The sequence below is a fragment of the Papaver somniferum genome, chromosome 5, assembly GCF_003573695.1.
Source record: "Papaver somniferum cultivar HN1 chromosome 5, ASM357369v1, whole genome shotgun sequence".
NCBI classification, from domain to species: domain Eukaryota; kingdom Viridiplantae; phylum Streptophyta; class Magnoliopsida; order Ranunculales; family Papaveraceae; genus Papaver; species Papaver somniferum.
The window spans coordinates 149,313,457-149,335,556 of record NC_039362.1 but is presented as its reverse complement, the minus strand read 5'-3'; the positions used below and the strand labels follow the sequence as shown (position 1 = coordinate 149,335,556).

The window sequence follows — 22,100 nt, the reverse complement described above, 5'->3', positions numbered from 1 at the left end:
ATGCAAGGTGTCAGTTATCTCACCTGTTAAAAAGTCATATTTACCCTAAACTATGTCGTGATCTATGAACCCTAACCATGAACCGTAACCTGAACAATGAACCCTAAACCCCTAATCCTGAACTATATCGTGAACCGTGAACCCTGAACCCTGAACAATGAAGCCTGAACTATGAACCCTAAACCCATAATCCCGAACCCTGAACTATATCGTGAACCATGAACCCTGAACCATGAACTTTTAACCCTGAACCTTAAACCCCTAACCCTGAATCCCGAACCCTAAATCCATGACCCGAGCTTGACGAACCTGAAAAAATGAAGTAGAAGATAAACGTGACAAGTAAAGGGTAAATAACTAAAAAATTGGATGGAAAACTAAATTAGATGGAAAAGTTAACCGTGGGGGCAGTTTTGAAAAGTTGAAAAAAACGGGGACAATTTATTAAATCGAAATTGAGAGTGGGGCAGTTTATCAAGATTCCCAATATTTTATACCCTGAATAAATTAAGCAAGAGACAAGTAGTAAGAATAAACAAACGTCATTCAGAATTATAATTTTGATTCGCTCTGCATGGCGTCTTGTTGATAGGGTAAAAGTGGGAAAGAGAAGCAAGTCCAAGCCACAACAAGCCCATCCCTTTAGAGGTGAAGAGAGAGAATGGATGTCTTTCGGAATCCCTTTCTAAATATCCCTTTTCCCCCTTTTATAATAATTCATCCTCCTCCTCTTATGGGTATCAATATATTACGAAACTATCATTTCCTTTCCTTTAAGTTATTAGTAAACCCTAAGAGGCTTTCTTTCTTCCTTGGACCAAGCCCAACTAGACTAACATGCTCTTTTATGGGATAGAGCTATCCCAACCTTGTGGGTTAGGTCTAGTCCCCAAGTCTCTCTATCCTAGACGGAATCCTCAATAGGCTAAGGGGACTCTTTTTCTAAGGATAATTATTTTCATGTATCAACATTAGTCCCCTGACTGTTGACTGGTCGTAGGCCAGGTCAAAAGTCACATGTTGATTCATCCATTAGCGGGTGCAACTAATGGAATTTTCAGACGAACACATCCGCACATGTTGAATTCTCACGTATTCCCTTCATCCTCATCTGATGGTTGGTTTATCTGTCCTCAGGCAGATGTGTCCCTGATAACCGCCTTAGAGGAGGTACCTCGCCTAGCAGCTCATAGGGAAACTATGTTTCTCCGACAATCACATTCTGCTCGTCCGCTGAATCTCCATCCGCTTGGGAATCTTGGGTGGATTACGTATACTCCAACCCCGATCATGGAGGAAATGATCCTCTATTGGGGCATATGTGATGTCATAGCATCTTCTCAGTATAGAAATGTCCGCTGAGATCATGACAGTATGGTTTATTTGCTCGTTGGATGATTGATCCTTACATGTTTTATTTGCTTGGGGGAGGAGATTTCAGTGCTGGAAGACGTAGTCGCGCTTAATGGTTATCCCATTCATGGCAACACATGCTATTCTGAATCTTGTGTATTCAAAGCTATGAATAAGAGTGATAAGGATCTTCGATATCATTTGGTTTAATTCAAGGAAGATTCGATGAACTTCCAACTTTTAGACGAAGTTAAAGTGGAGGCTCCGGAGGAAAGGGAGGATAAAGAGGAGCTGGAAACCTTATCAGAAGGTTATTAGACTTTGCCTACCTTTCCGAATCAAAGAAGACGAGGTGTCCTTCCGCGCTGAAACAGTTGGCATCCTCTATGCAAGTTGGTAAATTACGATGAATAGTTTATATCCACGATTTCGAGTCCCCAGGACTATCATTCAAATCGATATTTGTCGTGTTCCAATAATAATCCAATAAGATTATTGTATGTCAGTAATGGGTTTCTTAGTTGCATCCTAGTAGGCGCAAGGTATTATTAGCGTAATATGTGATAAAGGTGCGTGCGATAAAGAGGTTATTGACATTTTTATAATGCAGTCCCCGAGTGCCACGACGAACAGATTTTGAATCATATATGACGGGTAAATTATGCTTTACACACTTGCATATGTAGCTATTCCAAATGAGGCGCAAGTATATGAGAGTCACGATGTATGAAAAGGCGGTTTACAGAGAGTGGTTTTAGTTACAACATCCAAGTGGCTACATATCGATCGGCTAGCTTAAGCGTACATATATTCTTACAGATAATAGATGCGCGTAAATGTAAATCCTTCATTGTCTCATGAAAATGGTAAGTTGTTCGTTTAGTAGGCATGTTTGTGATTAGTTATCACTCACATGACCAATAAACTTATAGATCAGTGTAGGTATCAGCTCATATTCTTTAGGATATGCTAAGGCGGATGAATCCTCTCTTTGGGTAAGTGTTGAAGTTTCACTAATTTGTCGCTTTCACGCTCTCTCTCTCTTTTGAAAACTGTAGGGTGGATGAATGCTCGGTATGAGAGTTTTACTTAAGTGTTCGAGTGGAATGGCGGATGAGTGCAGCCTGCGCACTCTTAAGCATATGATTCTGCTTGGTCATTATGACCCGGGTATGCTTCTTCAACCATCTAGTGAATGTTCTTCGCCGCATGTGATCATTTCGATAGTGAAAATACACTTTGGTATTCTCGACTGATAAATGTCGATCGGCTTGAGATAGAATCTCACATGAGCAGTGTATTACGTACCTTGTTTTTGCTTCTTAATGATATTGTGGGCAACAACTACTTATATATTTTCACCATTCGAGCATATGTAGGATGACATGGTCATTCAATCCGGCGTTTAATGATGTATGCTTACCATGTCGCCCGTTGGTTGAGAGGGTTGTCATCCGTGCATTATTATTGGAATCATTGACGATGCCGATAAGGAGGGGTGATCATAAGCGTGAAATGACATTTGCAATTGTCCGCTCAGTGGGTGAAAGCGCATCAGTGGCCTTGCATAATTCCTATCCGTACTCGGGCATATTTGTGCATTTCATTGACCATAAAGTGGGATGAAGAGAGCGCATCAGGTTGCAAGTGGAGATGCACAATCGCAAGCGGGGGCTTCTTGAAGCAATTATGTCCTGATGTATCCGCTTCGTAGGAATTTGAGGATTCATTCTTAAAAAGCCATGTGTTGTATTCGTAGGGTAAGAATCTTTGTACAAATATTTTAGGCGCTCGACATGCTCTCTTATTAGGCGAGAGAGATAACATTTGCGTGCAGATACTGAAATCATTTACCAATGATCGAGATAAGATAGATTTGTGAACTAGCGTCTGTGTATGTCCATTTAAGCTCCTCCTTAACTTCTTTTGGCGGCCGTCGTGGAATTTTAAAGTTGTCAAAGGCACGTTGAGGGTCTTACGCTCAATGCACTTGAAATGTATTAAATGAGAAGTAGCATTACATGGTACATTCCGGACTGCTCTTTTGTTTCCCACTCATTTGGTTTTAGTGGATGTGTCGTCTATGTCTTGCCCGCTTTCCTTTTAGTGTTTTGCAATGAAATAAGGTGCATTGGTAGCTTAGTGATAGCCATGTTCCTGGAATTTCTCATGCCATCCTTCTGTTATGCTTGTAGCCTAGTCATACTCAAGGCGATCTCTCAAATCTATTTTTTCCTACAGTCTAGCCATCTATCTCAAATCTTTTTTTTTTCCAGTCTAGCCATCCATTCTTTATTATCTAATGAGACTACTCCGTCTCGCATGTGAACATTTTGATAGTGAAAATTCGCTTTGACATTCCCGATTGATAGATGTCGATCGGCTTATGATGGAAGTTTACAGTAGCGGAGTGCTACCTTCTCCTTTGTTTCTTAAGCGGCGCTATTATTATTGAGAGCAGTGGCTACTTACATTTTTTACCATTCGAGCATATGTAGGAGGACGAGTGCTTGGTGTTCTACCTGTATGCACGAGTCTGTATAGTCGCTTGGTTGGATGGTATGGGGGATTACTATACACACCTAAGTTGGTGAAGTTGGCAGACGAGTGTATGGTATTTAACTTTCTCGCCTTCCGTGCAGGGATTCAAGGAGTGATGATAGATTTCTGGAAGTAAGTCCCCTCATACCTTTTTATTTATTTCTTTCTTTCATATTATTTTTCTCTTTAAATACGCGCGAGACGTGGTAGATAACTATGAGCATGAATTGGCGCTTGCGTCTTCGGAGTCGAGTATGACATGCCCTACTTTTGTTTCTTTCAGTCAGCGTCATTATGATTTTTGACTATTTTGGAAGCCTATGCAATTATCCTTTCGAGGTTTACGTTTGTCACATAGTTAATGTTTATCACATAGCAGGGATTATCTCATAGCCCTTACTCATGACCGGATTGTGTCATCGCTCAGCGTCGGTACGACTTAACTCATGGCACATTCGAGCTATCTATCTATTTTTAATATTCCATTTCTCATGGTACATTCCGGACCACTCTTTTGTTTCCAGCGCCGCATTCAGAGCCGCCTTGCCTTTTTCAATTCATGGTGCATTCAAGGCCATCATTCAAGAGCCATCTTATCTCATTGCTCGGCTATTTTCATTTTATCTCATCACTCGCCTTCTTTGATTTTATGGGTCATACCCGCAGCCTAGTCATACTCAGGGCTTTATTCATTTTATGAGCTGTACTCATAGCCTTTTCCGGAGCCTAGCCATTTCTTGAACTATTAGTGCGCTTCAGTAAGACACGCACGGATCCTATCCATTTCTTGGACTATTGGTGCGCTTTAGTTAAAGCCACGCACAGATCCTAGCCCTTTCTTGGACTATTGGTACGCTTCAGTTAAAGCCACGCACGGAGCCTAGCCCTTTCTTGGACTATTGGTGCTCTTCAGTTAATGCCACGCACGGAGACTAGCCCTTTCTTGGACTATTGATGCGCTTCAGTTAAAGCCACGCACGTAGCCTAGCCCTTTCTTAGACTATTGGTGCGCTTCAGTTAAAGCCGTGCACGGAGCCTAGCCCTTTCTTGGACTATTGGTGCGCTTCAGTTAAAGCTGCGCACGGAGCCTAGCCCTTTCTTGGACTATTAGTGCGCTTCAGTTAAAGCCACGCACGGAGCCTAGCCCTTTCTAGTTAGTGCGCTTCAGTTAAATCCGCGCACGGAGCCTAGCCCTTTTTTGGACTATTAGTGCGCTTCTGTTAAATCCACTCATGGAGCCTAGACCTTTCTTGGACTATTAGTGTACTTCATTGGCCATGCACGAAGCCTAGCCATACTCAGAGCTATTTTTCATTTCATGGGTTGTACTCGTAGCCTTTTTCATTTCTCACGGTGCATTCGAGGCCACCTTTTCTCATTTCTCATGGTGCATTCTCATGGCTATTCTCAATTCGTAGTGTGACCATATTTAAAATTTCTAAAGTTCAATACAATATGACAAGGATATTCTACATATGTTGTTCACACATGCGATTGCATAATATATGCGCTTTTTTTTTTGGAACTCAAATATCAATACACAAATACGCGCTATCTCAAATATCAATAAACAAGTATCAATACGCTAAATATATGAGATGGGACAAGGTCTCCCATAAATATTTTTCATGCTAAACAAACACGTATCCGGGCAGGTTGGTCAAAGTCACTGTGGTACAAATGATTCAAGCGCTCATACATATACATAACTTTAAAAGTGAATTTTTATGTGTACATGCTTAAGGGTTCGAGGCAGGGTATACATTCACACGGGTGTTAAGCAGTTATCCGCTTACCATAATCTAAGCGGTGTGACATTTTAGATGATATTAGCTACTACTAGACAACAAAATGAGCTCATCTTAGAATCATCAACTCTTTAATGGCAACCTATTTTACTAGTGACTGGTAGAAGCTAACAATGATGAATCATCTTAAATTACTGCAGGCAACAATCAACAAGTTTAGCGGATGTACAAGGAAATTATGCTACTGACTAAAATGATAAAGGTACGTACACGCGATGGTGTAAAGCAACATATGCATTAATGCAATGCAAACTTAGAACTATACCATAATTATGGGTTTAAGTGACAGTTCTAACGGTTATGTGTCTAAGTAATCTCAAAATGCACAGGTTTGTATTCTAAAATAACCAAGGATCATAAGATAAATGCTAACTGAGAATAAGCAAAGATAGAAGGTACTTATATTTTCGAAACGGTTTGAAGATTTTCATATTCTCGGAGCATGGGTAGCGGTTGTGCAGTTATGCATGAAGTCACGCATCGATCCCTTTGTGACGCCAGTGCATGAAGGATCTGATGATGGCTTTGTTCTTTTACGAAATTTCTGAATATATTGTACCATGTACTCATTAATAACTTCTCTTCGTCATTGCTTGGGGCTCACCTAAGAGGAAATTGGTGTTATGCGACGCTGGTATAGCCAAGTGGTATTGAAGCAATCGAGTGGTGCAGTCATACAAAGACGCAAGCGGAAAAGATGGAGACGCTGATGCAGCGAAGCAATGCTGCCTGCAACTCTCAAAGTCGGATTGATAGTTTCATAGAGAGGACAAGCGCTGGTGGTACTCTCACGAGTTGAGTTGGTCGCAACTATGAATGGAAGGTGCCGATGCTGTTGTCAGTAGCGGAGATGGTGGCTGCAGGATCATGCGTTAAGGGTCTGAGAAGAGAAGCGACGTTGATGAGATCATGCGATGTGTTACTGTGGTGTTTGCTAACACTAATCCCGATGGTGACGACGGTATCCATAGACATCCAGCTAACACATCTTGAGTGATGACCTCCTCTAGTGTGACTCTTTACCTGATTGAAATCATCAATAACAACAAGCAATAAAACAAGCTAGTGGTATCGATGAGCGTAAGCGACAGAGTACGTAGTATGCATTAAATAAATCCTACAACAACTCGACTGCTCTCCATAACCGCCTAAATACGTAAAGGCATTCATAGCTTCAAGACCACAAAATATAATAAGGTATACATTTTGAAGAGATGCTCATTCACAGGGATAGGGTATAGTTAACTAGAGCCCTAGCATAGTTGCTCAAGGAAATGGAATATAGAACGCGGATACATCTAAGCATCCTCGCTACTGACTAATATCGTAACTAGTAGTTCCAAGAGATAAACCATGTGCAAGTTATCATTTGAGAAATGCAGTTGAGTTAAACAAGATAACACTTAACTTTTTATGAGATGAGGCGGGCGTCTTGAGGGCTTAGTCCTGGCGTTTTCTGCTGGAGGTATGCTACGTCAAGGGTTTGAGGGAGGAATATAGGTGGCGACGATGCAGTCAAGTAGCGATGATGGGATTAAGTCTTGCCCTGTTACTTCCCTGTGGCTTTCTTCTATCAGAGCCGGAGTGGTAGTTCCATGGAGAGGAGAATTAATGGTGGCATTGTCACAAGTCGAGATGCTTCTATTTATGCATAACGAATCAACCACTGCCCCTAGATTTTCATGATATGTTGGAAGGCAGCGACAGAGGTTCCTATATTGCTGCAGAATTTCTTTATTAGAGGTTGGAGTTCCATTCACGGATGGTTATGAGGTTGTGTGTTGTTCTTTGAGAGTTCAGCTCGTACTCGTTGCGAATTGACAACATTTAGTCTGTATTGCGTCAGAGAACTGGCTTTTCCATGATTCCCTTTGAGCTTTTACTGCTGCAGTTGGGGCTAGAGCTCTCCTATTTGCATTATTCCCCCGATCTTACAAATTCGAAGTTGCCTGAACTGTCTCAATAGGTTCAGACTTTGCGGAATCTTCACCAGTTAAATCTGTTCACATCATAATGCTCCATGCAAAGGAACAATCCTATTCACCCAGATATGTCGTTTAAGCAGTACGAGTTCCCTCTTAAGTTCTGGAGTTCATACTAGGTTCATTCAAGAGACCTTTGTTATAGATTCTGGAAACAAGGGGTAAGATTTTCCTAGTTAGTCATCACAATTCAAAGATTGAATATTATATTATCTTATTTTATCCAAGAACTAAAGTAATTTTTAATTGAGATTATCAGAATAATTAGTATAGGCACAAGTGCAAATCAAATGAAGGATCAAAAGTAAATCAAATACAATATAATGAATCAAAGGGTGATAAAGATTAATAATAAATCAGAAGTTTGATTTTAAATCAACCCTAAGAATCGAGATCTATCAAATTTCAGTTGTAAACCCAATATATTTCTGATGATTTCTCTCTGAAAATTCTATGAAGTTTTGCACTGAAACGAAAATATGGGAAAGATAAACGCGAATCTGTATTAAATCAATAAGAAGTCTGTTTAGAAATCAAAATCTTCAGTGTTTTAACTACAAAATCACCTAATATAATCAAATTATAAGATTAAGAAAAGAGAATACTTATCTTCTTAGACGTTCTCCATTAACTAATTTCATCTTTGACGTGTTCTTGTCGCTTTGATGAAGGCACGTTGATATACTTTCGGATAAATGGAAAATTGGGATGGATCGGAGCTGGTATAGTGAAGCGCTGACATTTTATTCCTCTCTGGATCGGATTGGTACTTAATTTACAATAGTATGTAAGCGATGAAGAGGGAGACGATGTAGCTCGATGCAATCGGAGGGGATGAAGTGAGCGGAGAGAACGAAGCTTCTCGGAAGATTAGAAGATCACTGGGTTGATCTTGGTGTAGATTCTCCGGATTCAAGGCGGTAATGGTTGTGACTGCTCCTGTAGCTTTCTATTGATGATGGGTGACGATGATTTGTTGCTAATATTTGGTCGTGTTGGCGGAGCTGTGAAGATTATTGGTGTAGATTCTCCGGATTCAAGGAGGTAATGGTTGTGACTGCTCCTGTAGCTTTTTATTGATGATGGGTGACGATGATTTGTTGCTAAGATTTGGTCGTGTTGGCGGAGTTGTGAAGATTATTGCAGATAGCTGCGGATGAGAGAAGAACCAAGAAACTCTGGATGGTGTACGGATGATACACATAGGTGCAATTGTCGGCTGGGAGGGATGAAGCGGCTTGTGGAGAATAAAAAAGAAACATATCGCGAAAATTGAGCGGACAGGTCTTGCTGGGCGAGAAACTCAACTTCTCCCACTGTGGTCGCAATGTTGATAGGGTAAAAGTGGGAAAGAGAAGCAAGTCCAAGCCATAACAAGCCCACCCCCTTAGAGGTGAAGAGAGAGAATGGATGTCTTTCAGAATCCCCTTCTAAATATCCTTTCTCCCCCTTTTATAATAATCCCTCCTCCCCCTTTTATGGATAAACACTCATAAGATCAATATATTACGAAACTACCATTTCCTTTCCTTTAAGTTATTAGTAAACCCTAGGAGGTTTTCTTTCTTCCTTGGACCAAGCCCAACTAGACTAACATGCTCTTTTATAGGTTAGAGTTATCCCAACCTTGTGGGTTAGGTCTAGTCCCCAAGTCTCTCTATCCTAGACGGAATCCCTAATAGGTTAAGGAGACTCTTTTTCTAAGGATAATTATTTTCATGTATCAACACCTCTCTAACTAGGCAATCAATGATGCGAACCAACTCAATCGGTTTTTGACAATGCACATCCGATTTCGGTTGGTTTCTGTTGCCAAACTTCGTGCCCGTGGGCGAGAGTCCAACTGGTTTACTATGTAAAGTTTGCTGTACGCAATTTTCTGACTTGCCAACGTGATCAAAGCTAATCTTGCTTAAAAAAAGAAAATACTGGGGCAACCCCGCTACGAAGAGGTATACAAGACGGCAAGGCCAGACTTTGTACACAACAGAGCTGTCAAGCGTTAATATCTGGATAAATAATGACATCAGGATTTTTCTAACAAATCAAGTCGTTGTAGTATAGTGGTAAGTACTCCCGCCTGTCACCCTGGTGACCCGGGTTCGATCCTCGGCAGCGGCGTCTTTTTGGTGATTTTTCTTTTTTTTTTTTGGATGATTTTGGTTATTGCTTCAATATATAAATAACCAGAGTGTTTAACCATTCCCTCCTAAAAGAAATATTTAATCCACTTCAGTTTTAGTATTAATCATCACAAACTAGATAATCACAGTAGAGAGAAAACTAAATAAATTCACACCAAATAAATCATGGTTCTGTGTACGCTAATTATATAAATTAAGAATTTGAAGTTGAAAAAAAATCAAGGAGAAGCTTCTCATTCGAGCTGAACGTTTTCATTGCCACTAAGAGGTGTATAACTAACAGGGAGATAGCCATCCAAGTGATCCGCAAGGCTGATGCTTTCTTATGATAGGATTTGCAGACTAAGTAGATGACGGCTTGGATTACCAGCCCAAAGTGAAGCAAAACTACCAGCAATACTAAGCAAACAACACCCAAACTCACTCGACCAACCATAGCCACACCTTCCCCATGTAACACCGATCTGAAGAAGACAGATAGTATGTTCTGACAACAGAATTCTAAGGTAAGATAGTTGAACAGAGAAATCAAAAGCTTACCATTAATTAAGTCCTTCCCCTTCTTCACAGCTTTAGATCCACTAATGTCTTCCAAAATCGTTGTTATGCTAGATGACAACCAAATAAGGATGATGTACACAGTACCAATCACGTAAGAACAGATGACAAATATAATGGTTATCGCCGAGAGAAGGGTAATTGATTTCGGGTCGGCCGGAAGTATCTTAGTGAAAGCTAAAACTGGAATTACCAACAAAATGGTGTTGTACACAAGCACGATCAAGAAGTTCCACAAGAAAGTCATCGCAAGCCTCTTCCATACTCTAGGCACTGCACTGATAGCTTTTTTGAAAGTGATATCTCTGGAAGAATATATACAAGCTACCGTGTAGACGACAGCAGAAGCTGCTGGCACGGCGAGAATAGATATTAAGAGCCAGCAGATGGCTTTTGATGCATAGGGACTAGGGAGTTATCGTCTCCGAAGAAAATTTAGCTTGGAAGCTGTATCCGTACTCGAAATATCCTGTTTGGTATTCGTTATCGAAATTTCCTGTTTGGTATTCATCTACTACGGTGATCGGTGGATTGATTTGAGTCTTGTTGGCAGGTGGTACAGGTAATCCGGTTTGAGCTAGGAAAATCAAAGCTAAAGGAAGGAGTAGAGCGAGCGCTATCTGTGAAAAGATCTTTTTCTGTGACCGTGTGACCTAGTAAGCTTCTCTATAGATGCCGAGGATTCAAATTCTGCTGAATTGCTGTCCATTATCACTAGCGTCAAAGCAAACTATCGAAACACCGAAAAATAAAATTCACAAACAAATCTCCGTCGATTCTCGTCCTCGCCACTGTGCGTTTTTTCGATATGGGGAGAGAAAACCGTCCTAAGCATTACAAATTAAACTTACGTCAAACTCCGATATTAAAAGGATTCGGAGATGTATCCCACTCCCACCTTGTTTCTGTATCTGATTTCCTCTTGGAACACGGCTTCCTCAAATGCTCGGTAAAATTCTTCGAGAAGATGTAAAACCTTCCATGGGACTCACCACTTAGATCTTACTATGGGGCCAAACCCAATAACGTTTATACATATACTTGATATAGTCACACCACATACTAGCCCAAAAGAAAAACAATAATTTCCCAAACTTTCTGCTATTGGCCATAGCTCCCAATAGCAGTTGCCAATTTATAACAACAGAGTAAATAAGACATGACTAAGGCCATAAAACAGTATGTGACCAGTTGATTTTCTTTTGATGCACATCTAGATACTGTTTTTCAATTTATTTGATAACCATGACCCCCAAGAGTATTCGCATACTACCGTTACCCTAATAAATGGACTTTCTTAACCACCTTTCTTCATAGTAAGAAAGCTCAATAGACTTTGTTCCCTATGAATACTACAAAAGATTAAACTCAAATACTCCACAAAAACAAGAGTATGCTTTACATTCGCATGTGCAGAGTGAAGGGCTTGCAAGGATCTTGATTAAATATCTTCATACCAGCTAGTAGAGCAACTCTTCAAAAATAGGATCCACGCTTTGTCCCCACTTACCATGGTATAACTCCAGGAGTTTCTCAGCTGGTGTAACACCTGATGACGAAAAACATTATCTGTTATAAATAATCAATAACGGACTGAACATAACAGGTCCCTCGCGTTATGCACATTTTCAGTGTGAATTAATCCTTGAACTATACAGCTTATATACAAGTCCAGTCTTAAGATACGGGATTTTCATGTAAAATCCTGCTGATTTAAGGTGGTACATACAATTTACTACAGAGTCCACAATTGCGATGAAACGTGATTATACTGAGTTCAAGACAGTTTACCAGTGTTAACCACTTCAGTCAATGCATTCAAGAATCCAGTTTCCTTGTGCCCTCTTCTTTCCAAGCCGTCCTGCAACAGAGTGGATGTTGGCATTCGTGTAGACAAAAGAAAGGCGCCACAAAGAATAATCTCCAAAATTCTGATAAAGATTATACAAATATAGGCAATACCTTAGCGAACTGGGCAACGTCTTCTACGACATGTCTAAGCAACCCGTCCCTGAATGGTGTCTTCAGACCCATCACAGGCACCTGTTGACAAGGCCAACATTTTGTGGTTAGACATTGTTCCATGAAAATATAGATGGAAGCAGATTAGGATAGAAATTGTTCCACAGACACAAAGATGTAAGTTGGTTGTTTATTACAGTGAGCATGATTGTTCTGCTCAAAATCAAGAAGTTTCATCCCCATGCTAGTTCATTATACTGTAGATATATAGTTCCTAGGAAAACACTCTCATGCCAAATGTTATCAATACCTTATTCCTCAGCATCTGTCTTTCTTCTGGGGTCCAATCAGCCGTCAGATCAAGAACGTTTTGTAGAGAAGTCTCATCATATAATATGCCCACCTGTTGTGAAGAAGATTATTTTGAATATAATTGGAATGAAAAATAAGAAAGTAATTAAAATCTACAAATGCACGAGTTAAACATGTGGAAACGTATAACATGACCATCCAAGCAAATCCAGCCAATAGCTGATAACAAACTAATGTAGAATACAATCAGCATTCACAAGGTGTGCCTATGTTTGTGGCATGACGAGATCCAAGCAATGTTGATGGGGATCTCGATTTCACCGTTTGATGCTTGATGAAGAGAAAAGAGTGCATTTAAAAGCCAAACAATGAAAGAATACACATATTTATCTTATCAAGAATGGTGAATGAAGATTTTCCATAGAAGATAGAAGTGGGCCAAACCTTGGGCTAGAACTACATCACCAAGTGGAACCTGGCTGAAAATAACTAATAGCACATGGAGATGTTGACGATTCAATGAGAATCTATAACACATTACAAACATACATTCTACATGGTGAACTTCTCGATTTGTATTCAGATTCTAAAACACCCGATACCATCACTCTGACTAAGCGCAATGCTAACACAACTGCATGCAAACAAAATTATGAAAGATAGGAAATGACAAGTACCCAAAATGCTGGTAGTGCACATAATTTCCTCCATGGACCTCCATCTGCACCCCTCATCTCCAAGTATCTTTTCAACCTGACCTGGAATGAGAAAAATACAATATATAATTAATTTGAGGACCCTGCTGGAAACAACTGGAAAATTTAATAAGCTAACAAACCTCTGGAAAAATTGTTGTCAGGTGATTTTCCCAATCATTGAGATTAGGCAATTCGCCTGGAAGTGAAGGAAGTTTTCCTTTCAAGAAATCCTGCGAATTGCCAAAGGATATATCAGCAAACATTAAGCCAGAGTGAAGACACTAACACAGGATGAGGAAAAGAAAAAAGAAATCATGAATTACCCGGAAAGACAATCCAGTACAGTCAATATACTTCTTTTTGCGGTAGACAAAGTACATGGGAACATCAAGAGCATAATCTACATACTGCTCAAACCTACCAAGGAGAAAACAAAGCTGAGGATTACAACAACAAATGCTTTCCAGTTTTGCTCCGCAAAAAGCATAATTAACAGCACAAAAACTGAAAACCCATACCACCAAGGTTCAGTTACATCAGCGAAACTATCAACATTGCGGACTTAGATCAGTTAAGTCAGTAAGTGTTATCTAGAAGGACTTGGTCAAGTGGCACGGAAAACAAGACCAAAAAACAACAACTGATGTTTCAACTAGTATACGAACCATTCTAATTGAGTTGTTTGCTGAAACAAGGGAATGTGAATCTTCGGGTTCTACACCATGATTGTGAGTTACTATTATGTAGGTCAGAGCAAAACCGAGAAATTCCTAGTGATGATCCTTTTGTCACGTTTGGATGGAAGCGGAAAAACTTAAGAAAAATTGTTTAGGGGACACAATTCTGTTGCATGAAAAGCAGAACCAGCTATTCGAGCATAGTGACGTAAGGGTATCTGACTAGGGGTCTATAACCGAATAAATTAAACAATCCGCAGTAATAACCCCACACCCTTGTATTTATATTAACACAACGGCCAACTGAGGATGTGAATACCGGGAAAATACTGTCAGGTGAGGTTTAAAAAATGCACAAACTTACCCATTCAAGAACGCTTATGAAAACAGTATCTGAACTTCAGAAGTCATGATGGCTGTAAATGGGTTAGGGATCAGCCAAGTTAATGGGTTTTATGTTAAACCTATTCATGGAAGCTAGGATTCTTCATGAATCACTCCCAGAGTGTACTAACACCATCCTGGTAGCGGCAGCGGTGGTCAAAGGAAGACAGATGACAAACTCAATCTTCTCCATCTTCAGGTCTTTCAAATTCTTTTAATGGGTTCAACAACCTAACCAGACTGTGAAACCAGATCTCCTCCTAAAAGCCACTACCGTCAGTGCGGTAATGCTAGTGATTAAGCGGAAGCAGCAGCGTTAGTCAAAGGAAGACAGACCCTTGTCTTGAAAATTAATAGGTCTTTCAAACAAGCCTCTTAAGGGAAGCAATAATCCCCTAAGAAAACCAGGTCCGCTAAGAACATCCACCAACATCATCGGTAACGCATCATTTGCTTCACTTTGGTTTTCAACAAGTACATAAAACCTATGAAGGTAACTAACTTGTGAACACAATATTATAAGAAAAAAATAGCTTACCCAAACGAGTCATCAAATACAAACGGAAGCATCCCTGTCCGGTTGTTATCAGTATCACTCCAAATGTGACTGCAATAAGCCATTAATCAGGTTAAAGAACGCACCACAGACAGTTAAATAATAATATGTGGTAATACAACATACTGTAACCAGTATAGACCTTCTCATGCTGAGGTAGCCATTAGGCTTGCCCTCTGTAAAAGGCGAATTTGCAAATAGTGCCGTGGCAATCTGTGTCAGATATAAAGTGTGTAAGATTGCATGGGAGAAGACAGATAAGTAAGTAATATTACTGATGGAACAAAGAGTCTCACAGGTTGCAAAGCAAGACCCGCACGAAATTTCCTTATCATATCAGCTTCAGAGCTGAAGTCCAGATTGACCTGTCAAAGTACATTAAGCGTCCATCAGTAAAATCTAATATAATTCCTCAAACTAATGCACCAAAAAATAAAGTTCTCCAATTATCCAATACATATATATAAAGTCTGGAAGGACAGAGAAGGTATGGGTAAAAACTAACAACTTTTCAGATACATTGCTGGAAAAACACTCGGCACGTGTAATAAGTTTTCTTACCTGAACAGTACATGTTCTGAACATCATATCAAGCCCTAATGATCCAACCTTTGGCATGTAATTCCTCATAATTTCATACCTTCCCTGTATCAAAATATATTTCTTAGTGAGGCAAAAAACACAAGATTATGCATATGTATGAAATTCTAAACGAAAACACTAATCCATTTAATAACGAACAATAGCTGCTTTAAGTATTCAATCTGTCGTAACCTTAACTGATCGATTACTATCAACCAATCACTATAGTTATGTGATTTATATATTAGACTCAATCAAAAATCAGGCGATATATGCAGTTATAAGCAACTACCTTTGTGTGGATCACAAGGAAACACCAAACAAGAGCACAGAGATATTTCCAATCATGGCTCCACTCAAGGTCATATTGGACCTTGAGTTCAGCAAAGCAATAGCTTTATTCTTATCGCTCTGCGGCTCTGGAAAGCAAATATCTAAATGTGTTCGAGTGTGTAGCTAATAGTTTAGCATATCATATTCATGCCGAATAACTTGGAAGCAAGACAATCAGTACCTTGGGCATTATAGGTATGTCCTCTCTGCGCCACTTTGGTTGGAAACCAGTTCCTAGAAATCCAACTCCAAGCTCCTCCGCAACCGCCTTGACCTGTTAAAAAGTAGCATGCTTTAATATAAGCTATATATATATTTGTGTCTTTTCATAAGGGTTTTTACTGTCAGAAGTGTTCGCAAGAGCTTCACAATGAAGATCAGTCATAAACGCTAAATTCAAGTAAATGAAAAAAAGAGAGAATCAACCACGAAAACGATTCATAGCGATATCCATACTTCCGTTTAAGATCAATTTAAATTTTAGTAGTGGTGTTTGATACTATCCTAACGATCTTATAAAATGTGCTTTCCGTAAATACCAACTTTATCGAGATCCCATTTATAATACAGGTCATAGCATTTTATTTTGAAGACCACTTTCACGGAGCAAAAGGCTTATCATCTCCCGTGTATATGCAACATACGAAGTGTTCGTAACACAAATACTCTTTTATTTGTATCAACACTATTGCTTATGGAGTAGGCATCCCAGCATCTATTCCATTAGACACCCCAGGTCCCAAGCATCCTCGTCACAATATAAATATCAAAAGGAATGTTTAATTAAACTATATAAAACTACTTGTCCTCGCCATATATGCTCTACATGTCAGCATTTCATCCATCTCAAATATGTCTCAACAAACAAAACTGCACATATACGTACAGTTCTACTACAGAGGCACAATCATTCTCGATAGAGAAGGACAATCCTCGTAAAATGAAGAATTATTTTGTACAGGAGCAATCATTTAGTGTTTTACTCCTTAGACTTAATGGGACAGGAATCGAGCAATTAGACATACAAAGTTGAAGAATCCAGTAATGTTCAATCTCCGTATAAACCGACTGCTTTATTATCATGTTAAGCATAAATTTTCCCTTGACAGTATGTTTTGACTAATATATGGACAGCAAGCAGCTTTAGTCACAGGTGTTAAACTCAAAAAAACTCATGGACTAGATGTTAGTTTCGCTTACACCAGATGCAACTTCCAGTACGAAATCCATCGTATTAATACCTATCAAGCACCCACTTCTGTGGGATGATAAGACCCAACACATTGGCTAAAATACAAGGGAATTACTCTCCAAGAATTCTGGATTTAGAATTCTATTCTTCCCACAGGAAAAACTAGAGTCGCTATTCCTGAAAGTTTCTAACTTGGAAAGCGATTTTATTTTCTTAAAATTAGTAGTTTGGAAAGAGTTCTAGTCTAGAAATAGTGTGCTAGTTGTTACATATATAGAGAGAGATTTCTGCTAGAAAATAATTCAGAGAAGGAATAATATAATGGGAGATGCAACCCCTGAGGTAAAGCTGTAAACGTCTTCTCATAGATGAAATAGAGAGATGCAACACTAAAGTATCCTTGAAGGTAAATTGTAAAGGTCTTTCATTATAGGAATAAAATCTACATTCCTATTCAGTGATTGCCAGTTTCGTCACTTTTCCTGCTTCACTACTCGTGTGCATCTTAGCGGGGTCTAGTCTGACAGATGAACTATATTTCAGTTGATTTAGAAAATAAAACTATATGATATTCTAAGAAGTCACAGATATTTGTCAGTAACAATAAACAAAGACCCGCAAGTTTCCATTTAACTTCAGAATTACATGTCAAGAAGAAGAAGAGGACCGACCTGGTACAGATGCGAATTAACCTCTGCACAAGTTTGATGTAGTGTTTCAAGGGGTGCACCACTAAGCTCAAATTGACCACCCGGCTCCAGAGATATACTTTGATTGTCCTGCCAAATATAGTTAAGACAATTTATCAAATCTTGCCAACAGAGGAAGATTATAACATCTACATGGTCTTAACATTCACATTACTTGAACTAGTAAATCATTAAAAGGGTATGGAAGTGATATCTGAGAAAGCTAGGTACGTTGCCATGCTTCATGAAGATGATGTGGGAGCGGGATGGATAGGTTTAAGATGAAATGTAAAACCAAGGTGTTTGACACCCATGGCAAACTAAGTAAATGCAAGTCGACCTGCCTTATTTCCATAAAGCTGGTGAAAACCAACCGCAAATGTTAAGATGCAGCTAGTTTTCACTGTTTCTGGAGCAGTGCAAAAAATGAACAATGAATCCATGCATATGCAATCTTCGCATTTAACATCGAAAAGAGCTCCTCCACGAACCAAAAGATGGATTTGTATAACTTTTGCTGAAATCTAAAATATAGTATGTTCACCTGTTTGAGTCCAATAATGTATTCCCCTTCCATTACTTTCTCCCAATTGAATCTCTCGGACAGACCATTAAGCAAGTCCGCAATTTGCTCATATTTCACTGGGCGTAGGCTTCCAAGCTCAAAGCCAAACTTTTCATGTTCCGTTCCTATCCTGCCAAAATAAAGTAAGTTTGCATAAAAATTAAACACTTTTATAGACCTTGACAACATACTCAGTGGCGCACTTAAGGTCCAACCATTTTCTGCCTCCCACATGATAGCAAAAGCTTTATTATCTTAAAAGACTTTGATAATTTATACTTTCAAGAACAGAGCTGCTGCACTTGAGGATGAGCAGCTTGATTCATCCAATGCAATATAAACGAGAGAAGAGTCTGGCAAGTTTACTAGTTGTGAACTCCTACATATTCTCACTTTAAAATGAACAACACGTAAACTTTCAGGGTCCTACTCGCAAATACAAAATTACGAAGTTACATTTGGCATCACACCTATGCCATCTTTTTACATGAGCAAAAAAGAAAAACTAAAGGTATGCTCTCGAAATCCGACAATGACATCTATAGAAGCATGGATATACACCATTAATATAAACCAAGTTACTGTATAATAAAATAACCAAGTTTGACAAGGTAAGAATTAGGAGATACGTGATGCTAGGATTGGTTCTATATTAACACATAATAAAAAGGTAACTAGGCTCGGTCCAGTTGCATAGTTAACGCAGAAAATTCTTTCGATAGAAACTACAGATCATTCAAAATAACCTACTTGGTTGGGAATGGAACGAAGAATTTTCTCAACATTGTGTTGCAGACATGATCTAAAAGCGCAGAAACACTGTCCACTTGATGAGGCAAATTGACTGAAATTCTCAAGCATTGCTTACAAAAAGAAGAAGAAGAGTTACCTCCATCTCTCCTTCGGCTTGCACCCGGATGCAAGGTAATTAACAAGATCCTCTTGTGTTAATGGCTCAGTAGCAATCACAGAATCCTCTGTCGGGGGACTTGCGGCAACAACTAGTTTATTTCCCCGTTTGCTTTTACCACCAGTCAGATGTGACACTCTTGGTGTTTCCCCAGCATTTGATGTTAAAGAAGAAAAAACAACAGCATCTTTCCTTAGTTTACATGCTTTATTCTTCAACAGAGCATTATCTGACAGTGTACTTTCCACATTAAAGCACACATTTGGTTCTGGTTTACAACGGAGTATCCCTGCCTGGGAAACGACTGCCATCATCTATCCCTGCAAATATTCCCACAAAATATATAAACCCAACAAGAACATTGGGAATAAACTCGATTCTAAGTCATACAACTGTGAGGCTACACTAAGTTCAGTGGAGTATGTGAAATTATAAAAAGATGTAATGATCATTCATGGCAATTGTTACAGTTAATAGTAAAAACTGCAATTGATACATTTATGTAAAACCTAGTTTAACCATGGATTTCTTTATAAATTGAAATTCCTATGGATTTGAAGACCATCATCACCAATACTTATGCTGATTTAAGAGGATTCTTAGACTATAGTGACAACAACAAAAAAGAAAAACATAAAAATTCTGAAACAATCATGCAACAATAACCTAGTACATTAAAGCATAATCAACTAGAAAACAAACACTACAATGCAAAATTGAAAAAAAAAAAATTCTACGGGTTTCAGCAAAATTTAAGTGATAGAAGCCAAAAAAATTACTGCGGTCGGATACTAATTTAAGGAAATGGATAGGAAAAAGAAAAGTATCAAACCTCGTTTGAATGGAGGAATTAAGGTTTTTGGACTGAGAATTAAAACCCAATTTAGGGCTTTTCTCTGAGTGTATTATCTTCTCCAGTCTTCTCTCCTCACAATTATGTGTCTCGAAATAAGAAATGAGGATGCCAACGAAATGAAGTTAGCGGCTGCTTCCAAAAGAATATAAAGAAACAAAAAAGAAAAATAATACTCCTACTTAAGTCACTGCTTAGCACAGCCGTAGGGGGCCAATAAGAGTGCACTAGGTAACTTTTTAATATTTTTTTCTCGAGTACTTTTTTCTTCAACTTCATTTAGATCATTGATTACGTAATATACTACACATACGTTGCCATAGGAGTCTTTTGTTCTTGCACATCATTGTTTTGCATAAAAAAAATTGTTGCATCATGTTCTTATTCTTACACCATGTTTATTTACTCCGGACTCATCTGAGTCGTTTGAATCTGACTGAAATCACTTGATTTGAATCAGATGTGGTTCAATAAGTTGGTTTTGAGTCAGATCAGAGTCAACTGACTCAAAAATATATAAGCCAGTGGTTTGGTCTCATGAATCAGAGTTATTTTGTTACCTGACTCAAATGGGTCCAAATCAGGGATTAGGTATGAGTCATAGGTTGAATCAAATCTGACTCAAAATATAAAACAAATGGTCTGACTGTTGACTCGGGACGAGTCAGGAATTGACTCAGACCCAGACGCAAACAAACAAGGTCTTAGATATTCGAAATACACATCGTTATTACGGGTATTGAATTCTCGACCATCTTTCTTTGAAAAGAGAAATTGAAATTCATCATACCAAAAAGTGTTCTTTTTGTAAAACAAAGTTTATCAACTAAGTGCGGTGTATTATGAAAATCATTTTGAATTGTGGTTTAGATCATGTTTTGCTTCGTAGACACTAGGAATACAAGTCGCTACTACAAAGATTGAACCCTCAACCTTTTTTCTATAGAAATGGGATTAAAATTCATCGTACTAAAAAATGTTCCTTTCTGTAATCTTTTTAGCAGCCAAATACAATGCATTATGGAAATCACTTTGAATGTCCTGCTTCTCAGACACTGTGAATACAAGTCATTATTAAAAGAATTGAATCCTCAACCTTTTTTCTATATGAAAAGGGTGACCGAAATTCATCAAAAGTATGATGCATTATGAAAATAAAAATCATTTTTGAATGGCGGTTTAAACGAATGAGTTGATTTTCAACTGGAAACATATTATTTAAATAATAAATATGATGAGCAATAGAACTGTTTTTTTCTTTAAAATCGACCAAACAACTTCTTACTAATATGACTTCGATGAAAATAAAAAGGAGACGAAAATATGATAGAACGTCAGTTATATGAAAACGAATTAAACTGAGATGCCTAAGAGCAAGTCTTATGGTGGAATCCAAACTATTCCAAGTGTGAAAACATCATGAAATGTCAAGTTTAGTGACTTCCAAGTTGGGGTCTTCCACAGAAAATCCAAGCAAGGTTCCACGGTTTTGTGGAAGGGTTCGTGGAATCCATCTGAACGCCAATAAGAATAGCGTTAAACGCAATTAAAAATTGGAGTTAAAAAAATGTAATTAAGAATTGCCTTTTTTTATCCGTAGATTTAAAATGAGTTGTTGAAATCTAACGGCTGAAAAAAAGAATTCATTCTTAATTGCGTTTTTTTAACTCTATTCTTAATTGCGCTTTTTTACTCCATTAAAAACTGCGTTTTTTTTATCCATAGATTTAAAATGAGTTATTGAAATCTAACTGCTGAAATCAGAATTAAAAGAATGGTGTGATTATATTTGGAAGATAGCGGTAATTTAAAACCGGGTCAGATTTTTTACTGAATTTCCGTGAATAAGCACTATGAAGTGGTCTTTCTATTTGGCTAAATTATAGCGAGAGATCAAGACCAACTACTATGGCATATTATTTCTCTAGAATATATGGAAATTCAAGCCTTGGCTATAAAATAGCTTTTTGGGACCACCATTAGGCTTTATATTCCGTCACC

The 22,100-nt window shown here is 38.6% G+C and overlaps 1 protein-coding gene across 1 annotated transcript; it reads right to left on the bottom strand.

Moving 5' to 3' along the window:
- Nucleotides 1–11,358: 11,358 nt before the first annotated feature.
- LOC113283164 (glutamate--cysteine ligase, chloroplastic-like) lies at nucleotides 11,359–20,245 on the bottom strand. The gene is made up of 16 exons (XM_026532335.1): nucleotides 20,079–20,245; nucleotides 19,226–19,566; nucleotides 18,316–18,466; nucleotides 17,754–17,861; nucleotides 16,072–16,164; nucleotides 15,537–15,620; nucleotides 15,272–15,340; nucleotides 15,118–15,188; nucleotides 14,958–15,026; nucleotides 13,682–13,775; nucleotides 13,499–13,588; nucleotides 13,338–13,418; nucleotides 12,659–12,751; nucleotides 12,349–12,429; nucleotides 12,178–12,247; nucleotides 11,359–11,935 (listed from the first exon to the last, which is right to left on the bottom strand). The coding sequence occupies exons 2-16, from the start codon at nucleotides 19,558–19,560 to the stop codon at nucleotides 11,847–11,849; spliced, it is 1,578 nt and encodes a 525-aa protein (XP_026388120.1). The 5' UTR covers nucleotides 19,561–19,566; nucleotides 20,079–20,245; the 3' UTR covers nucleotides 11,359–11,846.
- Between the last annotated feature and the right edge of the window lie 1,855 nt (nucleotides 20,246–22,100).

Coding starts and splice junctions, on each gene's coding strand:
- LOC113283164 (XM_026532335.1), bottom strand. CDS start 19,560: ATGATGGCAGTCGTTTCCCAGGCAGGGATACTCCGTTGTAAACCAGAA. Junction 16,165..17,753: donor TTAATTCGCATCTGTACCAG/GTCGGTCCTCTT, acceptor ACTTTTTAACAG/GTCAAGGCGGTTGCGGAGGA. Junction 12,752..13,337: donor GTGCACTACCAGCATTTTGG/GTACTTGTCATT, acceptor TCTTCACAACAG/GTGGGCATATTATATGATGA.